Consider the following 15,161-nt stretch of genomic DNA (forward strand, 5'->3'; position numbering starts at 1 on the left):
ACAATTGGAATTGCTAATAACCTAGTTTAATATACAAACGGACCGTTGCCGAATTATTTGATGTATCTGCATATTCTATTCTTCATTGTCACCGTAAAAACGTTATTGGTAGTGGGATTTCGGAGGAATGTGGTAATTCTATTTAGTTCGTCAAGCTGGTAATTTATTTCTCATTCGTAACTCATTCCTAATTTCTTAGATGGGGGAAGAATAACGAAAGTATGAATAAGTAACAAGTGAGGAATACGCAACCAAAACAACGACGCTTTGTTTTATACTTGTATCTAAATGCTTAAATTATAGAATGGGATTTTTTTTTCGAGTACTACCAACTTAGTGTAAGTCATAACTCACAAATTTGATAATACAGTAAGAAGTGGACAAGCTAATAACCATTAAATAAATTAGCCATTAAATCTTTTTGATGTATGAAACAGTGTTTTAGCTCACTTGACCTGAAGGCCAGGTGAGCTATTGTCATCAATTTGCGTCAGTCATCGTAAGCTTTTTTAAACGTCTCTGAAACTACTGAACAGATTGTAACCAAAATTTCCTTGAATGTTCCTTTTGATATCTTTAATAATCTTTGTTTGTGGATTTTGGTTCGGGCGAAAAACATGGCTGCCGTTTCTAAAAAATAACATAAGGGTCAGAAGGTTTTTGCATACATCTTCTAAACCATAGGGGTAAAATTGCAGAATTTTGCCTATAACTGAAAAAAGTTGAGTTTAGCTGAAATATGGTGCGGATAAAATTGTTCAGCATGATGGGATGGACTTATTCCGAAATTTTCAGAAGGACTCGTTGACCGATGAGTTGTGGGTCCTGAAATGGATTTTTCGTGGAATTTTACATTTTCAACTTTGAACATCTTCTCCTGAAGTTGCTGGATGGATTAAAACAAAACTAAGCATGAATGTTCCGTATAACATCTTTAACAATCTGTGCGTGGGGATTTTCGATCTTGCTAAAACATGGCTGTCGTAACTAAAATCAGACCTTAGTGGTGAAATTGCACAAGTACGCAAATAACTCATGAACAAATGGGTTTATCTGAATTCTGGCGGGAGTAATATTGTTCAGCAAGATGAGTTAGGCCTATGCCAAAAATTTCGGGAAGTCCCGTTGACCGATGAATCAGTAATGGGTTCTGAAACGGATTTTTTTCCGTACTTCACATTTCCAACTTTGAAAGTGTTCTCCTGTGAGACTGCTAGTAGTCTGGATTGTAACTGAACATGGCAAGAATGTTTGTAAGGATGTCCTTAACGATCTTTGTTTGGAGATTTTTTTTCTATCGAAAAACATGGCCACCATTACTAAAAATTGACGATTTGTGGGAATAACTCAAAAACCAATGGGTTTAGCAAAAATTTCACGGGGTAAAATTGATAAGTATGGTGAGACAGTCCTATGCCGATTTTTTCATTAAGATATGTTGATGGATGTTGAAGTTGTTGCCCTTGAAGAGTCGATAATGACTGTGCGAGAGTTGTTTTATATTATGACAACCGGATGGATAACTAAGATGCTCTCTATTGATTAAATGATTATTGTGACAATGGCACGGTAGGGTCAAGAAACCAGCTTTAGAAAACTAAAAAGACTATTTTTCCCATGTGAGCGATTCAGGTTCTCTAGAGCCTTTAGTTTACATATATATATGTGAAAAAGAGACATTCTTAATATAATGTTATGTTTATGAGAAACTATTCAAACGCAGTTTTTATCTAGCAAATTTGAAGTCTTGCATGTTAAACGCATATCCAGATTAGAAGACTTGGGAACTGTAAAATGTCATCACATTTAGTAATCCGATCTGATAGCACTGGTCAAAGACACGTCCAACTTAGTTATATCTAATATATATATTTACTCTGACTGAAAAATAAAATATTATATTACTGTTATCGTGCGAGTAGACAGGAAACAATTTTTAAAAATATACGAAATAAACAGTAGGTTTGTTTTAAAAAAAATCCTGATATTTTCATAAAATTGATGGCATTTTTCAAATCTAAATTGATCATTTACTTGCATTTTTTGTCAGTAGCAGTAATGATACTGTATTTTCTTTGTAAGATTTCTTTCAATGCTCTTAACTTATTTTCAGCTTGTCTTACAATATCCTGACTATGTTTCTTCATTATGTCGTAGAACTTTTTTTGTCTTTTGACATCAACAGCATACTAGAGGATTTCATATTTTCCCGAATCGCATCGTAGATTATTTATCGAAATATGCAGTACAACATAATTCAAAACTATCTACAGCATAGAGGCTTCGTTCCTTGTGTTCCACAAATGTAAAACTTTTATGTGCTGGATTTGGCTACTGATTTCGACATCGTTTGTTTTGAGTATGTGTTTCTTCTAAATACAATTAATTTTTGGATTTTGATCTATGTATTTGGTTCCAATGCTGATGAGAGGTTACTTGAAACACGTGTACAGCAAACCGAATTTTGAATATTCATATTTCAGACCGGTAGTTTTGTATTAAATAAGTATTTTATGATGGTCAGATCATTTTAGTAAAACCCTATAGTGGGCTATGACATTGCTTAATGTACGAAATTTACAAGTTTGCTTTATATTGATAATGTCTTTATCTGCACTTCGTACTTTCGTACTTACAAAATTTTAAATGAATTCAAAAGAAATCGAATCACGGGCGCGGCGCCCTTTATAAATGAGGAAAAAATCAGTCCCCTTAACAAGAATGTCGTGGATATTATAGATGCAGGCGAACGTAATAATGATGTAGCAAGTATACTCACTTGTTTCTTGAGCAAACTAAATGTCGCACTACCTGGAATGAGAATTATAGGGAGACACGTGTATGGGACTGGAACTCAGCAATTCAAGAGACTATAGTACTTTGTTTAGAATTAATAAATTAATTGGTTCTTTTTTGTTAATATGTAGTTTTAAGATTGCTCTTGATATTTAAAATGCCCAGGATGATAAAAACAAATATAGAGCAAGCACAATTAACTATTGCTTTTGTTGATTCTAAGCCATATTTACATGGTTTTAGTCGTGTAACAGATTGAGTTAATTATCAGCATACCGTCTGTTGGTCCATGCGAATTTCTGTAACGGTTTCCAATTATAATGAAAGAAAATATCACCACAAACAACAAAACAAAGGCGATAGTAACATAAAGAGCACCGATTCCTATAGAAATTTCACTCGGATTACTCTTTGGTTTATCTTTCTCTGTACTGTTCTTGTTGTTAAGTGTCGAGTCTTGAGTTGTTGTACTGGTTTGTTGTGTTGCATGTGATGTCATTGGTCCATCGATTGTTGATTTATCTTTTGTTGATTGTTCTATTTAGAATAGAATTGTACATTTAATACTGTTGTTCACTGTAACATAATGCGAGGATAATTATTTAACGCTGGCCGGAAATACAAGTACAAATGTAATACGCTATAAAGAGGCAACAGAAAATCGGCCTGCTGACTTCCGAAAATCAAACTGAGTTGTTCTAAAACAGATGTTTTTGTAAAAAAAATGCTTCTATACGGGTTCATTACTATAAATAATAAGAATAAAAATAATACTATTAAAACACCAGTACATTTTGAACAGCACAAGGAGGCTTCTTTAAAAGCTTTGATACATGTCAACTTATAGTACCTTGGAATCAATATCTATAAAATTATTGACAAAATACGTGTACAAGTACGCTTAAAATAACCTTACATTTAAAATAAAAAAACAAACGGAAAGAGCTTTAATTCTCTTACCATCGTAATTCTTTTCATCTGGTGAAAATGATTTTGGGTTTAGACATTTAGCCATGCTATTATAGCCAATAAGACACAAGTGCGTACAGCCACCGTTATGGTAACAAGGGTTGCTTGATACTGGCTGTCTGCTTTTGTGGTATACTTTAAGGTCATATGGTTGAAGTAAAGTTCTACGAATTTGTGCAGCGTTGGTTCCGTTGAACTTGTTGACCTAAAATAAATAAGTACAGAGAATACTTAAAAACTGTACGTGAAGTTTCATTGCTTGGTCAGACAAATTCCTGACTAAGCTCTATAGCAACTCACTGTTACAAATGCCTCCAAAACTATGTATATGCGGTATTTGATAGATAGGAAAATTTGGATTTTCTATAAAATATATATATATTACACAAGCTGAGCTTTCTCATGTATTTATGCCTCTTTCTTTTTGAAGCAGAACAAAAACGTTTTCCATTCATTATACTTTTATCGAAAAGGTATATACATTGTAATAATATATATAACAAATACATGTATATCAAATATACCGATGATGAAATTACCAGTTACAGTATGTTGATAAAAAGGGCAACCTAATTGATTTGCACGATTTGTGCATTTCTTTTTTCCGATCTTTTTCTACTTTTTTTTCTCTTTGGGGCACAACAAAAAGAACGTAGCTTGAGCAGTCATTTTGGTGATGGCTACCATATACTGATATTATTTTATGATACAATGATGTAAAAGTCGTCACTCCAAAAGTTGACTCAACTGATATGGATTGTCCGTTACCAAATAATAAAACAACATCTAGACTTTCTCATTCACGGGACTTGGGTCGATTTTCATTTTTTATAGTTTCACTTCATTTATATTGGGACTGTTTACAGCTTGCTTTATGGTTAGGTTTTGCCCATCATTACGACAGTGTGGTGACCTGTAGAAGTTTAATAGCCAGTTGGATGGATGAATCATACCACATCTCCTATTTTATATTTAAACCAAAAACACGGTGGGTGTATTGCAAGAATGGAGTTGAGTCCAGGTTTTGTTTATTTTTTATTTCATAAAAAAAATTATAGTGAGCCGTTCTTAACATTTGTTTGACTCTCCATAAAATAATTGCCTTTTGTTTGCAAATTCGCGTTATAGTTTTCTTTTTATCCCTATAAACATGATAAAACTTAGTATGAATTTCTTGAAAGGAAGAAGACGCTTGCTTTTAGTAGTGTGATTAATATTCTCAAAAATTATCTTAGTGGGGCATTAGATTTGAAACTTGTACGTTCATCTCTCTCTCCCACTCACGCGCGCGTCTGTGTGCGTGTGTGTGTGTGTGTGTGTGATCGATGCATCGTTTTTAATATTCATGTATGCATTCTTTCATTTTTTATGTACACTGGTCAATTCCAACATTGCGTTGGTGTTATGATTATTATTTTGGAATTTAGAAAACCATGAACAAGGTGTAAATTATCTAACTTGATACTTTAACCCTGTATCTGGTCTTTATTTTCAGTTTTCTTATATTTTAAGTTTAAGTGGTCTTTTCAGACTTTACAATTACGTACTGTATATTGTACTGTTACAGTATTCTTAGATAAAATTTGTTGCTTAGTTTTAAACTCTTTTCTTTCTATACTCCACCTTCATCAAAGAATTAGTTTTCCAGTCAGTCCAATACACAAAATTCTCATATAATGTAATGGCAAATGGATGACGTAGTCTGGAGTTTTGTTCCAGAATCAATAGATGGTCTTGCCCCTTATAGTCAACAGAGTGGATGGTATCTGATCTGAAAGTGTATAAAATAAAAATTAGATAATACAATAGTTTTGACATACCTTTAAGTAGCAAAAAATCAGACAGGAGGTGATGAATGCATGTCAAAAACCCGCTGAACTCACTTTTATTTATTTTTTTTTGGTTTCAGAAACAGTTGCTGATCACATAACTAGTCTTAGTTTTTCATTCGATGGTTGCACTTTTGAGAAAAAAATATATAGATTGTACACGAAATTGGCACTCTGCAAGAGTTATTGTTCTTGATTTGGTTTAATTTGGTTGATTTTAGTGAGAGTAAATGTATGATTTTGTCAAAAGTACAGATGTGAATATGGAAAGGACAATTGTTACGCAAAATATAGCATATGTAGATTGAAAAATAATCTTTTGTTCAGCGGGCTTTTCTTAACCATGAATCACTTTGATATGGGCAGTGTCTGAATTTTATATGGACAGGTACTTAAAACTTGAATGTATTTTACTATATAGACATTTTTAATTACTTTTTTTTCTAAGAAAGTGAATATAAAATTAATCAAAACGTCAGTATGTTGTTTTCATTAAAAGTGGGATGGTGCGACCTTCAACAGCCGATAGAAACGCCACTAGTGGAAGATCAAGAAATTCCGAAAAGGGGGTACTAACTGGTTTAAAAGATGCTCATTTCGAGTTGTTTTGTTTTTGTCATGTAACTATTTAGAATGTTTGTGGCTACTATTAGTGCGGGTTTCGCACGGTCATTGTTAACTGCTGTGTTAACACTCTGGGCTACTCCCAGAACTCGTGGAAAATTAAGCTACAACTAAATAGCTTTTAAGCCCATATATATAGTACTATTTTATGGGACGATATTTACCTTGAATCAACCCAGTATAATCGTTTCTGGTCATAATCGATTGTTAAACCATTTACCCAACCTCCTCCAATGACTGTTGAGATATTGAATATCATTCTCCTGTTTTCTCCAGCCATAGAACTTGTCTCAATTCGAGGAAATTTAGAACTCCAATCAGACCAAAATAATGCTCTATAATGTTTTTAGAAGTATATAAATTATGTGTGTTTATGTCATATTAATACTTTTTTTCTAAGTATGTAAGGATTTTACTTAGGAATGTTGATTTTTCTTTAATTCCGTAACATGCTTAAAAGATTATGGAGGAGCTGGAATATCATGGGTGTCATGGGATGTAGTGACTCAACGGTGTAACATTTCGTTCTCGGTTCTATTTTTATAAGCTTATAAGCTCGGCTATATACAGGATATACTGAAAAAAGAAATACAAGGCATGAACACTTCTCGTTATAAACACTCGAAGCTATTTACGATGCATTATACCAATCTACAAGAAGTGACGGGGTTAGCACTTTGTGTAAGTTAGGTGTAAAGGCTTTTGAGTAGCAAATTTATGTATGCAGGAGATTGAGCCAATAAATCACTGTTATCTATACACCAAAAACTTGACAGTCCTTTTTGGTCTAAAGATTGGTTAATACCCTTCTCTTGGGTCCAAAGTAATTGCCCTCGGATTGGACATATTTCCAGCAATCAGAACAGTCCTTAGGGACCCATCCAGCTTGGCAACTTCTATTTGGTATAGGTCACTTTCGATCCAATATATATTCTGTCCGACCCAATCAACAGCTAAGCCCTGGGTAGTTCCTATACCTCCAGCTACAACGGTTTCTATATCCCTTATATCTGTAATTAAAAAAATACGTTCCAGTGGTGACATTAGATCATAAATATGAATAAATATGAACAAACGTAATGTTCCAGAGTTTTTACAAAATCACAAAAGTTTATGATTCAATGTTGTGAACCAACGTTAATTGTACCAAGATTGGAAACCAGAACGCCGGCAAACTACACATCGCACTTTATGTTAATATATTGTATGAAGAACAATCTTTACAATTGCTTTTTTTTTCACACATGTTCATTTTTTTCTATCCTATTCTATAAAACGTTTAGAGTCATTTTCAGCCAATTTTGATCCAGAAAACCTGATTTATCAACAAAAACAGAAGGGAAATGAACGTTCTCGAGTGACCAAATATACACATTGCCTTCAAAAACGTATGTCTCCCAGTTCCCAAATTCAGTGGCGGATCATAACTTATTAATATGCACAACATGTCTTCGCTACTTTCACAGTTTCATGAAATTAGAAGGAAATGCACTTTCAAAGTGTGACGGACAGACGGAGATGACAACCCAACTAAATTGGAGGAGACCTAATCAACCGAGTAATCCAAAACAAAACTTGTATAAAAATAAATTTGAGTTGAGTGATATGCATAGCAAGTGGCATAGCAATAGTGGTGACTTCAATCTTGTAACAACACAACCTGTTTAGGAGGTTCTAATTAAAGTATACATGGAGGACAATCTTACGTCCAAAAGAAAAGGACTCGTTATTTCGTTATATTTTTATTATCACTTTTGTTGAGTTTCTGGGCGCGTTTCCTCTTTAAATCTTCTGTAAATTTATTTGTAGTAATCTGAAATTCAATCACAAGAAATCCAAAGTTCTGGTTGCCGGTAAGCGAATAAATCCCGATAGTAGGTAAATGAATACAAGTACTATGGCTTTTATATGAGTAGAACGCTAAAGTCGAATTTCCACGTAAATAATTCCCTGAAAGATAAAATGGATAACGTGGAATTACCTTGTACGTTTACTAGGAGAGCACGGAGTGTTTAACCGAGTACGCTTCGGAAACGTTTTGTGGAATTCGGTTGTACGGCCATCTCAGGCGCACACATGCTCCGTTTGGATGCCACTGTCAGCCACAAATGAAGACCTATTAGACAGTTGGCAGTACTGCGTCGCTAAGATAGTCATGAATACAAAGATGAGCATCATGCGGACTGCTCTTTTTCTCGAACTAGGATGGGAGCCAGTCAGCGCTTTCATAAAACGCCAAAAAGTTGCATACTTTAAACGTCTTGTTGACCTACCGAATGGCAGACTGTGCAAGCGGGTGTTAGACGAAATGATTCGTCGGAACGAAAATTTTTGAACTACTCTAATGAGATTAACACGATAATATATATGTGTATCCGAGGCTTTATATTGTCGAAATGTGTGTTGTATAAATATCTACAGGATTATTCAGTTTTCGGGGATTGTACAGGTTTTACAAATTGGTTACGAATGCAATTTGATTGCTACCAGTAAAATGCTATTTTCTGAGCATGTAAAATTTACAAAGGCACTGGATTATAATGTTATTTTCATTTCTGCTTTGAATTATAAGCTGATATTGATATTATAACGTCTATATATAAACTGGTCGCAGGAAAAGGATTTTTTTTTTAATTACTAGAAAACATATTACTTACTGTTAGAGAAAAGCTTTCCTCTGTATATTTTATCCTTAAACGAATCTGTCCAATATATTAAACTCTGTTCATGGTAAAAATCAAGAAAAGTTGCACTTCTAAGACCTGACACTAGCGTAGTATAATTATTGTTGTTTAAATCCACTTTTCCTATCTCCCGGCGGTTGCTAAATATTATATACGCTGACTTGCTCTCTGTAAAATTGAAGTATTTTTCAAAAGTAATAAATTTTTCAGTAGTTATAACATTCATCTAACAAGCACAACCACGATAATTGCAAATTAACATTTTTAGGGTTTCATCTCTGAATTTCAATTTTTTAAATTTATTTAAAAGTTCAAATCTGAAATTTAAACTTTCTGCCTGTCTATAATTTTAACCTTCAAGTTATCTTTTACATTTTCTGTGTCACTGTCCTCTAATTCTCTTGAAGTTTGACTAAATTACAAAAATTCAAAATATCACAAGAATTATACTCACCCACCAGAGACAAAAATAATACAAAAAACGGTAAAAATATAAGCCTCAAATACATAGTTTAATGTTTCTATATCCACAGGCTTCCTAATAGCTTACCACAGACATTGATTATGAATTAAGTACATGTATAACAAAATATTTCTTCTTTACTAATTCTTTGATTTTAAGTGAAACAATTCAACATTTGCCTTGCAAAGCAAGTGTTTTAAGATGACTAGATTTATTTCTAAGTGGAAGGTAATTTTCTCCGTGTAACAACGGGTTTTCCTTCCCGTACAAACCACTTAATTTTAAAGGAGATGACTTTATTAAGAATTTCTTTACTTTTTCTTTTATTTTTTTCCCACGACTTTCATGTTCAAAGTTACATAAAGCATTCAATTTGTCGAAAATTATTTTATAAAATTAGAAAAATACCACGCATTAACTTATTTTTCGTTAACGGAAAAATACATAAAAGAAACTAACGACCACTTAACTTTGTGAGGTCGTGTTAAAATAATTTTCTTTATTTAAATGGTTGAGTGTTGTTTTTAAAGTGTACATGCTTTATAAGTCGAGTCATCAAATGACATCGACTTAATACTGCTGGGCATTTTGTTGTGAATGAGATTTATCATTTTATCATTGCTTATCGGATATCTTTTAATTCAATAACCAATATCGGAATACATGGTAATAATAAATTAAATGTGTGAAATCGATGAAGCGATAATATTTATTTATGCAAAAATGGCATTACAATACAATTTATCACCTTTTTACATGTCGGACTCACATTTTATTGAAATATAACTATGTTTCATTGCAAGACTAATTGCTCCTTATAATTTACGTTTTAGATTCAAAACTGTCACCGACATGGTTTTTAACCCGAAGAGTATGCGCAAAGTATTGTCGTGCAGAAGGAAAAAAAGTAGGTTGAACGTTATATATTATATTGGTAGTCTCCGTATTTTATTTTTTTCAAAATATAATAGCATTAAAACCTATGATTTTTCAACACTTTATACTTCTATTCCCCATACTCAGTTCATAGCCCGACTCAAAAACATTATACATCGTTGTTTCTCAAAAAAAAATGGTACACCTAGATACAAATATATAAAGTTCTTGGTAGCGATTCCTCATACTTCGTAAAAAATAAATCCAAATCATTTTCCAAATATACAGATGAAGATGTTTTCAAAATGCTGGATTTTTTTACCGACAACATATTTGTCCAGTGTGGTGGACGCTTTTTTCAAAAAACGATCGGCATTCCAATGGAACGAATTGTGCTCCTCTACTTGCCAACATATTCCTTCACTCTCATGAGGCTGATTTTTTAGCTGATCTGATCTTAAAGATTACGTAGTATTTTAGTTACTGTATGTGCTTTGTTGTGTTTGTCTGTTTTCCATGTCTGGTCTCTGTCCCTGGATTACATTCTTTTGATTTCCGCTAGAATCTTGGTTCCCTTGATTTCTCTTTCAGTACGTTACTATGGCTGCTGGTTTTTATGACAATATTCTCTAATGCACTCATAAATAACCTTGAATCTCCACACATCAATAAATAGAAAAATACGTACTTTTTATGAAAAGGTACACTTTGACATTTTTGTTTTGACTACTGCCTTAAAACAGCTTTATTTAAAAAAAACTGAGACCAGATTTTGCATACTTCATTGGTACCTATTTCAATGACATTGGAAACATTTCCTATTCTACAGCACCAATTTTAGAAAGTAATAGCAATTTTTTCATGACGGGAAAACGGATTTTTATTTTCTGTCGTTTGCGATTTTAGAGTTTTTGTACTAAAATGTTTGAAAACTGTCATACTATGTAAAATAAATCACATTTTGCATTAAAAATACCACTTGCTGGTGATTTTGGAACTTGCAAACATAATATAATCGTGAAATCATATTGTAAAATGGAAAATATCGCAGTCGAAAAATAATCAGCGAGGACAGCAGTTACTGACTAAATGACTGACATTAGAAAACATCCATTCCTGGCTTACCAGAACAGAGTGACATTTCGTTTAACCTTAAAAAAAAAGTATGATGATCACAATCTGATAAGATTTATTTCAAAAGATGTCACCTGATACATTTAAAAATGAATAACTGTCGACAATATAAATTTGAGATTTTTTGTGAACGTAGATGTGCTAATTAAAAATAACAAAGAAAATACAAATTAATATGTGTTTAATTAACTATAATTTTATTGGAATTCAATTAAAAGGACACTGATTGAGTGTCGATTTAAATCAAGCCACTAGTTTAACTAAAGATAAGCACACGTCTTTTCTATGTCTAAAATGACACTTGAACTTTATTTCTTGTCAAACGTATTATACTCCATGACAGAACATTTTTCTCTGTGCGGTATGAATATATATGGTATATATACCCCAAGCCAAACTGACATTAGAGCAAATTGAGTCAGAACAAGCCAGAGTCATTCACGTCCGTACCAACAAAAGTGTCCAAGAAACTATCTTGAGAATGGCATTGTGTACGAGTACACCCAAGTCCAAGCTTTTGGAGACTGCCAGCTTATTATCATTAGACAGTGAAAATGAAGGTATGTGGAACTATTTAGAAAAAAAATGCCTGCATTTAGTGAAAAATTAGAATCGTGTTAACTGTTAATTCTTAAAATAGAAAATCGGTTCCACTTGTATTTTTTTAACATGCACACTTTGTTTTTAAAAAATAATGCCATTTGCCAAAAGACTGTTTAAGTGTTATTTAAGAAACGTAATTTGCTGGAAAATATACTTCTAATTTTAGATAACTCTTCTGGTTATGATTCACCTGTCTATATATCGAAGAACGCCAAAAAGAAAAACTGTCGAAGAAAACTTCCCGTAACAGAATTATCACACGACGACGACTCATCGGACGATGCTATATCGTACGACGATTTTTCACCTGGAGATTATGACAGCGACGACGACATTAAAACACACTCCATTCAGTCAATGAGAGTAACAAGTACCGACACCCTGGTCGAAAATATAAAGTACATCATATCGATACCAGAATTATGTGATGTTGTATTTATTGTTGGGCCTCACAGAGTTACTGTATATGGATTAAAGGCTATACTTAGTACGCGCAGCAGGTACCTTGATTTGTCTGTTTTATGTGTGTGTGGGGTGGTGGTGTTAATAATGTTATGTATGCTAAGACATCATTTTTTTCTGATGGAATCTGATTTTTATAGATGGTACTTAATTAGCAAAGTCGCGTCTCGGCTTTAAATTCTATATTTATAATCAATTAAGCATACGGAATCTATCAATAAAAGTCAGTAAATTAAAAGTTGGTATATTTCAGGGTATTTTTCGCACTGTTCTTGAAGCATCAAAAGGAAGCAATGAAAGACAAAAAGAAACCAAAGAAATCAAGACAGAACTTAGACCAAGGAAATAGGCTTTCCATTATAGTAGATAATTATGATGCCGACGTGTTCAGGAACTTTTTATTGTTTGTCCATTGTGGAACTGTCCTGATGGACCCGACAACTGTAACTGGTAAGTCACTTTATAAGAGGTTGTCTATACCATTATCTTGTATTCTCATTTTCATATCGTAAAAATATTTTCTTGGACCTGACTAATAGTAATCATATAAGTAGCGAGAATATCAATAGATTTCGAGAGATTGATTTAATAAATTGTGTTTTTGTGTATTTTTAAATGTCATTGGTTGTTTGGAGCATTGTTTTACCTTTCTCGTAGAATCAACACGAATTCGTGATTCAGTATTTTTACTCTAGTGCAAACTCCTTAGTGTTATCTACAACTCTTTGCTATGGATTTGGACATATTGAAAGTGCGAAATCCCTGAATTTTCTCTGAACTCGAATAGAATGAACTCGAATCAGTATACCCACAACTATACCTTATTTCCATTTCCAACAATTTTTCTACAAATAAATGTAAAATCAAATTTACAAAGTGTTCATTTGATTTTTGTTCATCAAAACAACTTTCGTCTAAACGGAAGTTTTAATTTATTTGTAATACTAGAAAAGATCATTTCTGTTATATTTTTTTTAATGTGCATTGTAGGAATCCTTTGCCTAGCCACGGAGTACGACATTCCGGATCTAAGGAAATCATGCTGGCAGTTTATTGAAAGATGTATCACAGTCCCAGCTAATGCTTCTATAATGATAAAACATACCTTCAGATACAGTGAATGTAAGGCTGCACAGAAACTTCGTCTTCAGGTAATTACGTTTAATTCGTAAAGATAACGAAACAAACAAAAAAAAAACGAAGATAAACAGGAAAACAAACAAAAATAAAAAAACGAAACAAATGAAAAACGCCAACATAGTGATCAAAACATTATCCTCCATTCTTGTGGTATGTTGTTTTTGAACCATCAAATATATTTTAATTGTTACTCCGCAAATACTTTGTTCTTTTCATCTTTACATAGAACTAGCTGGTTTAAAACAGACAAAATTGATTTCTTCACACACACACACACACACACACACACACACACACACACACACACACGTGTATATATACATTTCATCTAAAACAATTATTTACACGATATTCAGTTGCTTTAACATATGCATATCTACTGATGCATATTACACGTCTGTTGCCCTGTCAAAGAGATTGATTTATGTTTTCGGCAAATGCTATGTTACCAATATGTGCACGTCTTCAGTGTAGACCTTCAGACTGATTATATGAAGTTTTTAATATTATATGATTGTACTCTTTCTTTGAAAATATATTTTTTGAATACTACGTAAATTTAAAGAGGAACTACGGGATTTTCACGTAATAGTCTTAAAACGTTTCAATTCTATAAAACAAAGTTTTATTGTCGTATCTAGTCTCATAAAAGGGAAATCTGCGATTTTTGTTTTCACTAAACCTATTCAGTAGGTTATTCCGCCATTTAGCCTTCTGGACCAGGAGATGATTTCGTGTATTAGTTGCACATGTTCAGGTTATCTTATGACTATAGCCAGAGTTCTAACTCTATTTACTGAACTGTCTAACTTGATTTACTATAGATATTGAGATTACCAGCAGAAAAACGATCGTCATCTATTTGGAACCTCAAGTCAGATAACAAGTACAGCAGTGGTACTAATCTTAACAGTACATGTAACAGCAACAGAAGTATAGAAACCATTGTATAAATAAGTGTACATTGTCTTTCTCCATTTTACCACTTTCTGCAAAGAAACGGATCTGATACACCATGTGATTCAATAACTGTCACGTGTTCGAGATTCGATATAGAACAGTGCTTTTTGCAATGTAATTGTACATACTTACCACTTTACACGTATATTGTATTTCTCAATTTAGTGCTTAATAAAACGTGTTGACAATGATATTTTCTATGTTCTTTTTGTCTGTGTAACATAAATAAATGTACTTACACTTATTTTATTTTGAGTAAGATGTTTTAGTTGGTCTCACATGTAACAATAACACGGCTTTGTTACAAATAAAACATTGATTTTGGCAATATAACTTATGTTCCAGACTCTGGTGAATGTATCCTACTCTTGCTAAAAACTCACGCTAGTCAAAATACTTATTTCTTTTTTTGTCAACATCAAATACTCTTGATGCAGTTTTGTTCTGACTATCTTTTTATATTCGTCGCTTAAATCAAATTCTTTGTCAAATCCAATGAAAAACAAATTCGATGTCATATGTAACGGATACATCAAGAATGTGAAGTCATAGAAAGAAACTTACACAGACAACAAACCATTCTTTGGTGAATCGGATACTCGTGGTTAAGCCTAAGGCAGT

At 33.0% G+C, this 15,161-nt stretch overlaps 2 protein-coding genes across 4 annotated transcripts; one reads left to right on the forward strand and one right to left on the reverse strand.

Annotated features, from left to right (window-relative positions):
- Window positions 1-9,560, reverse strand: LOC148629234 (prolow-density lipoprotein receptor-related protein 1-like). 2 transcript variants are annotated; one of them, XM_088546660.1, is made up of 9 exons: window positions 9,357-9,560; window positions 8,876-9,070; window positions 7,024-7,228; window positions 6,383-6,553; window positions 5,389-5,536; window positions 3,757-3,970; window positions 3,073-3,333; window positions 2,780-2,811; window positions 1-1,881 (listed from the first exon to the last, which is right to left on the reverse strand). In XM_088546660.1, the coding sequence occupies exons 1-9, from the start codon at window positions 9,409-9,411 to the stop codon at window positions 1,873-1,875; spliced, it is 1,290 nt and encodes a 429-aa protein (XP_088402786.1). In that variant the 5' UTR covers window positions 9,412-9,560; the 3' UTR covers window positions 1-1,872. The 2 variants fall into 2 exon arrangements, with proteins under 2 accessions (XP_088402786.1, XP_088402779.1); XM_088546653.1 differs by lacking the exons at window positions 1-1,881; window positions 2,780-2,811 and having other exon boundaries at window positions 2,839-3,333.
- A 355-nt stretch (window positions 9,561-9,915) lies between these two features.
- Window positions 9,916-14,733, forward strand: LOC148629235 (serine-enriched protein-like). 2 transcript variants are annotated; one of them, XM_088546680.1, is made up of 6 exons: window positions 9,916-10,031; window positions 10,199-10,272; window positions 12,145-12,478; window positions 12,694-12,890; window positions 13,431-13,591; window positions 14,405-14,733. In XM_088546680.1, the coding sequence occupies exons 2-6, from the start codon at window positions 10,218-10,220 to the stop codon at window positions 14,531-14,533; spliced, it is 876 nt and encodes a 291-aa protein (XP_088402806.1). In that variant the 5' UTR covers window positions 9,916-10,031; window positions 10,199-10,217; the 3' UTR covers window positions 14,534-14,733. The 2 variants fall into 2 exon arrangements, with proteins under 2 accessions (XP_088402806.1, XP_088402797.1); XM_088546671.1 differs by lacking the exon at window positions 9,916-10,031 and adding an exon at window positions 10,833-11,935 and having other exon boundaries at window positions 10,210-10,272.
- Window positions 14,734-15,161: the final 428 nt, after the last annotated feature.

The sequence above is a fragment of the Perna viridis genome, chromosome 1, assembly GCF_037379345.1.
Source record: "Perna viridis isolate PV_CMFRI_1.1 ecotype Kerala chromosome 1, ASM3737934v1, whole genome shotgun sequence".
Taxonomy (NCBI): domain Eukaryota; kingdom Metazoa; phylum Mollusca; class Bivalvia; order Mytilida; family Mytilidae; genus Perna; species Perna viridis.